This window comes from Octopus bimaculoides, chromosome 4 (genome assembly GCF_001194135.2).
Source record: "Octopus bimaculoides isolate UCB-OBI-ISO-001 chromosome 4, ASM119413v2, whole genome shotgun sequence".
Classification (NCBI taxonomy): Eukaryota; Metazoa; Mollusca; class Cephalopoda; order Octopoda; family Octopodidae; genus Octopus; species Octopus bimaculoides.
Genome location: NC_068984.1, coordinates 34,692,068 through 34,700,087, shown reverse-complemented (window position 1 = coordinate 34,700,087; position 8,020 = coordinate 34,692,068). Strand labels below are relative to the sequence as shown.

The 8,020-nt window shown below is 34.8% G+C and overlaps 1 protein-coding gene across 1 annotated transcript in view; it reads left to right on the top strand.

Moving 5' to 3' along the window:
* Window positions 1–973: 973 nt before the first annotated feature.
* Window positions 974–8,020, top strand: part of LOC106875874 (opioid-binding protein/cell adhesion molecule homolog) — a 574,302-nt gene continuing 567,255 nt past the window's right edge. Inside the window, exons 1-3 of the mRNA XM_052967625.1 lie at window positions 974–1,023; window positions 1,390–1,433; window positions 1,923–2,029. Of these exons, the coding sequence (XP_052823585.1) occupies window positions 974–1,023; window positions 1,390–1,433; window positions 1,923–2,029 (201 nt within the window). The remainder of the gene's footprint in view (window positions 1,024–1,389; window positions 1,434–1,922; window positions 2,030–8,020) is intronic.

Sequence of the window (8,020 nt, the reverse complement as noted above, 5' to 3'; positions counted from 1 at the left end):
TTTCTGTACTACCACTACCAGAGAAAACATATATTCGTTGCTATGTTTTTCTGTTGTTCGTGAATACGCCTGAAATAACAAAAATATATATAACATGCTCCCTTTAAACTTTGACAAATACAGATCAATATTGGCTAGATTAGAGTATGTAATCTTCCAATTCCAAGGGAAAGTTATTACCTTGTATTGATAATGTTTTACCCCAGTATTGCTGTAGACTCAGTTATCAAAACGAGAAGATATAGCACAATCGTTCTGACAGACCCAATAACATTTCCACTGATCCACCGGCCTCAGTACCTATGTTTTTTGATCATAGAAAAATGATATGCAAACTTGATTTGACGGGATTTGATGTTAAGATTATCGAAATAGGGACATATACCACAATTCTTTCTCTCCAACGCTTTAATTTTTTTTTTTTTTTACTATACTTTAAAATTCTGTGTTTTTTGCTTCCACCTCGTATCAAGTCATTCCTCTAAGTTGTACAAACTAAATGGGCACTGCTCATGTTAATATATGTGCTGTTCCAAAGAGTGTAGGTTGGTGTTTCATGGAAACACATTTTCTCAATAACATATCTGCGATAATGGCAGACGCGGTGCTAAAACATTGATTTAAGGCAATGATGTTAAATACATATGTCTCTGCCTAAAGCCAAATATCATTTAGCCACTGACTTGTCTATTTGTGATTAACATTTTCCCTTTTAATATTTTCTGGGGACATTTGCTATGCATAGGTTTTCTTTCCAAACTTTCCTTATTTTTCTGACAATTTTGTTTAACTTTTAGTTTTCTCAGCAGGAAAATGTTGTTGGTTTGTTTTCATTTCCTGAAAGTTATTTGCTTGTGAGAGTTTACTGGACGCGTAATTAAATATAGCTTATTTCTCCTTTCGAGATGTTTGACAATTTCTAGAAGGGAATCATGGGATGTGATGGTAGATATCAAGGCCGACGTTGGTGATAATGGTTACTTCAAGATGTAACAAATTGTTAACGGTTGCTACTCTAGGAAGGTAATTTATGTTAGTCTCTGCCTCATTAAAGTACTTCTTCCTTTGTTGCCGTCTCAAGTCTTTAAATTTCACTGCATCTCCAGTTCATAGCATTGAACTATAAGTATACCAGAGTATTGGTAGTACTAAATCGATTTGATACATTTATTTTTATCGTTAATATCATTTTTACTCTCCTATATTACTCTCTTTGAAATATATCTTTCAGGGCAGTATTATTTTCCTTATCCTTTATTTACTGCATGGTATCCTCCTTGATTTTTAAGGCATTGCCAACCGGTATATTTGATATTTCGATAATCTCATTCATTTTAAATGAAGCTTTAGCACTTTTATTTAAATCAAATTTTAATTTAATACTATTAGTATTATTGTTGATGAGCGTGCTCTTGTCGCATGCAAGCAGAATCGTAAGAGCATTAGGAAAATACTTTACGGTTAATGTCCCGGTGCTGTAAGTTCTGAGTTTAAATCTCGGAAACGTGTGCATGTCCTATCATCACTTTTGATTCGATACAATAATGCACAAGTGATGTACTGAGATATCCACAACATTCACTTCCTCAAAGTCTTGGTATTTTGCCTAAACCAGAAAACGTTATTAGAACTCTTCTTATTACCACACAAATCAATATCATTAGCATAATCATTATTAGCATAAATAGAATATGAAATGGTAAAATCGGCAGAGTACACGCAGGTACTTAGTTACACCACTGGTCTTCTTTGCTTAAGTCAAACAAGAGACAACTTCCTCTTTGTTGTTCTTGAATCGACAAAGATATGTATCCGCTTTTTGCACTGGTTTCGGTTCATTTAAATCTTTTCCCAGAGAATGTCTAGCCTTGTGCTTTTTGTTGCTATAATTAATTTTTCTCTTTCTTTTCGTTTAATTACAGTCCTGGCGTCGGACCCCCGCTTTGATGTTCCAGTTGTTAATGTAACAGTAGTAGCCGGTGAGACGGCTGTATTACCGTGTTCCGTGGAATACCTCGGTAAATATCAGGTAAGTCATATTCTTTAGACTAATATTTGACTGCATAAAATTTAGGCATATAAAAAAATAAAATAAAATGTTCTCGTGATACAAACAGAAAAAAATATCATGATGTCCAAAATTAGATACTGGAGACATAGTATATTGCGACCGCTGCCAGTTTCAGCTCTTGTGCTTTATAATAATTGTGAGAAGGAATTTTTGCTTTAAAATGTTTTTGATATATACTAGCTGAATAGCCCTTCGTTCGCGGGTAATTTTTACAATAGAAAGTCTTATATAAATTTTTATTTATCCATGTCAGCTCATGCCTTCCCCGACAAATAGACCTCTTGATCAGGACGGATTTGTGAACTTTGCCGCAAAATATCTTCGTTGAGGATTTTTTTCTCTTTTTGAATTATTTACGTGTCTGTTCGACCGTCTCATATGACTTCATTCATTAAATCTTATGAAAACTTCAGATGTTCTTACATCCTTGGTCCTAGTAATAATTTGCTTTCGTTCGTTTAATAAAAGAAAAATCGCCTCCTAATGATTTGCCTTCATTTTGTGATAGACAGCTATCATGCAGAAAATGCCAGCTTCTAAATCCTGTTTTCTGATTAGGTAAAATTGATTAAAATTAAACCTCAGTAATATTTTTCTTAATTTTTCTGGAACAAATAAATATCAAAATTGAGTTTAACGTGGAAAATTATTCCAATATAAAAAAAAATTGAAAGTCTTGACGTAATTCTAACATTTCACAATATGTGACAGCAACACGCAAGACCCTACAAAAGTACAGAGACAGATAGTTGTAGGACGTGACACACACAAACACACATACACACACTCAGTTAGAAACGTACACCCAGGTAATCACGAGTTGGAAATGGTGTATAGTAGACACGTGTGCATGTATATATATATGTGTATGTATGTCAGTGTGTGTGTCTCATTGCGATAGACAGCAGAAGAGCATTCAACCTGCTCTCTCCTAAAAGCTACGTATTCCTAACACCCATTTCCTTTCCCTTCGTCGGCGTTTTAGAAATTAGTTAAGTCTATGTGTAGTGTGTAGTGTGTTGTGTATATATGTATATGTATGTGCGCATTATCTATGTATTTACGAAAGTATGTATGCAGCGTCGCGTGTATATCCGTCAATGACAGTTGTATTAACGTTACTGCCATTCCATATTTGTTGCTTCCACAATGCTTTTCTACTTTCCATGATATCAGCCACACTCATTATGTCATCACATTTCGCCCACAGTAACACTATCTGCACCCTTCTCATTTTATCCAATAATATCCCAACCCCACTAGTAGGGTGGAGGGCATTATAGATTTTTATTGAAATCCAGTTAGCCTATATTTGAACTGGATGTTATTTTTAACATGCATGCAAAGTTTTGTCTAGATTGGTTCAATAGTATAGCAGCAAGACAGTAACAGACAAATCGACAGACAGAAATCGCCATTTATGTACAAGATTTCCACTGATAATTTTTGCTATAGCTGTTCATTTGCAATCACTCAGAATAAATATTTTAGAACATAGATGACGATATAGTTTTCACTTGTTACGTTCTCATCAAACAGAATATTTCTGTTGTAGATTTGATACGGGAAATTTGAAACCTGGCATCTACATTACCTTAAATTATTTTAAAGGCATATATTATTTTAAGGCATATATTCCTTAAAATAAGGAAGTGCAATCGAGTTTGCTTTGCATCAATATTTTGCTTGTAATTTGTTGAAAGATGCAAACATATTCTATCTTTCAGTTTAATCGTTCAATTGTTTCAAAATTTGGACTTCGACTATGATGAACCGTGGTGCTTATTCTATCGGCTGCCAGGCGGTTGTGGGAGACAAACACTCTGATATATGCACACATATATACAAACACACAGGCACGCACGCGTGCGCGCTTTTACATTCAAAAACGCGCGCGCGCGCACACACACACACACACATATATATATATATATACATATACGCAACAAGCTTCTTTCGGGTTCCATGCACCATTTCAGTTCTATGGTCGGCCCGGGGATAGAGTAGAAAACATTTGCCTAATGTGCCACGCAGTTGGATTGAATCAAGAACCGTTTTTTGGAAAGCAAACTTTTTGCCACCCGGCTAAGAGTGATGATATATTCCACACCTATATTCACGAACATGGTGTCGTTCTAGATGATATGTAGATGACATGTCTGTACGGATAACTAAGAGAACTAAAACATGAAGGTTGGGAGAGTAATCACAAAGCAGTGAACGTTGTGAGAGTGATCAGGTCTTCAATGTACCAGAGGAAAAGAGTGGGAGACATAACTAAAATGAGTGCGTAGCAAAGATGAGATAGTGACAGTGAGTGATGCCTCAATTAGCACAGACTGTGATTGTACGATCTGACTGATTTCACAGTTTCAATCAAGGAAATAAGAGACAGATGAAGCCATTATGTCTCACATACATATATACATGCCAAACATGTTAAGAATTATTTTGCTGTTGTCACCACCTGCATCGTCTGTGTTTAATAGCATTTCACTGATAGATGTGACACCACGAAAACTGTACTGGCCACAGCTACGAATCTATAGAGGCTAAAAGTGATATAAAACAGAAACATCAACTATGATTACCAACATCTTACAGTTGCACTTAAATCGTTTATAATATCTGATCAGATGATTCGCTGTCGGTTAAAGACAAGCTAACATGTTTTTCGAAGATCAGTATAGTAACTTGAAAACAAAATGAAAGCAATGATGGAACTGAATGTCTACAGTAGGGGGCTAATTCTACAAATGTTTCAATCATTTTCCCCACACATTGCTATCCACGTTTTAATCTATAACACCCTTAGAGAAATAAAATAAAATAATAAATGTTTCCTTCTCGAGCCTTGCCATCCTCATAAAGGACAGTTTCCCGGTTTCTGTGGTGTATATTCCCCACCTGGAGGGGACGCAGGATTGCTCATTTTTGCCAGCTGCATGGACTGGAGCAACGTGATATGAAGTGTTTTGCTCAAGAATAAAAAGCCCAATCCAGGAATCGAAACTACAATCTTACGTTCATGGATCCAACACCCTAACGACTAAGCCACGCATCTCCACCTTTAGAACAGCATTGTATTTATGTTAGGGAGTTTGCTCTAAATGAATCCTAGTTTTTTTTCCGAAAGACAATGTTATCTCGTATATAAAGGTTTTTCCGGTGGCGTAAGACAGTTGGCGTTTTCCCCCCAAAGCTGGTTCCGTGGTAATACGTTAGTACAATATCTGAGATTTGTCTACTATCTTCGTAGACGTATCTTTTAATGCCTGTCCACCTATTCAATATATATTGAGAGAGTTGTATAGAAGACAATAATTGTCAGCTTTGTTTTTATGGCCTGCAGAGACAAAATGTGAAATGAACATTTTTCACCAACTTTATTACCGGACAAATACACAAAATGTTCGTGATAAGATAAAGTTTCAATTATGCCAGAGTTATGTTCAGGTCATAGGCTAAGTAATGAGTTCTCAGCTTAAGTTTAGTATTAGAGATAGTGTTAGTAATGATGGTCTCCATTTACTGGAAAATAGCACCAGAACACAATTTTTTTATCGATTATTTGCTTTAAAATCCTATAGTATATTATTTCATGACAAAGGATAAACAAGCTTAATGTAACTCTATTTTAAATCTATAAAATTAATATGCCAATTCCGTGCTCATTTACTTATAAGTTTTTCATTTTATTCATACGTTAAAATAGGCAGAATTTTGGTGGTAAATTCGAAGTATCCTATTTATAAAATGAATATTCGCAAGTCTTACATGAACTTGCCCATTCGAAAAGCACAACAACGAAACTTGTCCGTATCGTAATGTCACTCATAGTTGAAGAAATTGAGGAAATTATATTAAGGGTCATGATTGTATGCCGCTAAGGAATGCATCAATAAAAGCCTTTTAAAAACTCGAGTTTGTGTGCGTTTTTGCGTGTGTGCGCGCACGCGAGTATGCATGTGTGCTGAAGAATCTTGCATTACAACTATACAATCTTAGGTTCAGTTCCATAATAGGGATAGGTATAATAAATACTCGACTTGAAATCAAAATAAAAGTTGCACACTGGTTTTGTTCGGCTAAATCCTTACATGCTCACTCTCCTCTGACTGACAGAAGAAACACTTTATATATACATGGATGGGCATACACTCGCGCAATCACGCATGCGCACGTACATGTATGTATATTGCTAAATGTGTATGTATGTACGCATGTATGTATTGAGTGTTGCGCAATAACGATACGCAGCTCTATTTCGTCGGTCTTCGGCCAACTGTTCCCGTTAGCACACGAGAACATGAGAACGATTCTAAGATGCAAAAATCTTTAGAGAACGTCTTCTTGGAATATGTAATGATTCTGTTTTCCGTGTGTTGATCATGTGAAATCAATTTGTCGATAGTATTTAAGATTGTTGTAAGATGCAGAGTCTGTGTGGGTGGGGGGCGGATTGTTTGGGGATTGATTATTTCTGAAGGCTTGTGCTTCAACTAATACTCCCCATCTATCGGGATGTGCAAATTCTGTTTTATATTGCCTTGGCGATTTACGGGAGCTCAAAGTTCAAGACCCAAATATAAAGAATTAGGTGCATAAAAATTCATACAATAATACATTTGGAAAATAAAAGTAAAACAAGAAACTAACTAAAATAGGTCAATAGCATGAAGTTGTACTGATATTCTAAACGGTTTTCTGCTTTGTGACCACCTGCAAAATATTTTACTGAATTGATAATTCCAATTCAGTCGGTGATAGAAAATATAAAACTAACCACTTGTTAGCAATGGGAAATATGAAGGAAAATTTCAGGCAATTAATAATTACATTCTCTGCAATAACAACATAATTTGTTAAGTGACCAGGTCGTCGAAATGTCGCAAAATGTTTTGACACTTCGTAATAGAATAAAACTTGAAGTTGCTTTCTTAAAAAAAAAAAGAAAAAAAAGTGTTTGTGAGAGCATTTGTGCGTTTCTTAATTGCCTATAACAAAATTTAAAGATTGTTATCTAAATATATATATATATAAATGTGTATGTGTACCCGCGCGCGGGTGTGTGCGTGTCTGTGTGTGGGTTTGTGGGATTGACTATGCGTGGTTGTGTGCGTACGTGTGTTGGTGTATATGTTTCTGCTTGATATAAAAACTCATACATACATAAATATGAATTCATATATAAATATATATAACTCAACAGATCTCTCGTTCTTTATTTCGATTCAGAAACAATATACACAATGGTGAAGTAGACCATAGAGTTAATATGTATTTACTCCTTAAAATATATAATGCTCCGATAAAAAAACCACCCTGAGAAATTAATCTCCGGTATAATGTTATAATTAATTAATTTAATTTAATACACATTTGAACGGCTAATACTTAAATCTTACCCATACTTATGCCTATATGCTCTTCGTATAATTGCCAGAGATTTTATGGTATTGGCATAAATGGATATAAGCGTCAAAAAAGACTTAGTCTTGAAACACAATGGCTTTCACATTTTATTGTTTATAATATTAGTTTTATGTATGTAGTATATTTCCATTCGTTAAGAGACACCTATTTACCTTCCAAGCTATATTTTCTTACCATTAAACAGAAATAAGGTCTAAAATTCATTTGTTTATATAGTATATAATGCGAAAATTAGATTTTGTCTTGTTACAATTTATCTCAACGAATTAGTCGAAATTCTATACTTTCAATGATAACATAACGAGACAAATATGACATCTCCCCGCCTAGTATGGCACTACTAAAGCAACATAAAATCAGTTACAAGGCATATATACGTATGTGTATATAAAAAGGATTAAAACATAGTGCACTTATATAAGTGGAAAGAAATATTGGCAAAAGTCTTATGCATAGGCATAAATATAATGCGAGGTTAAGAGCCTCGCCAACGGATTTCTCGTATGTATATAT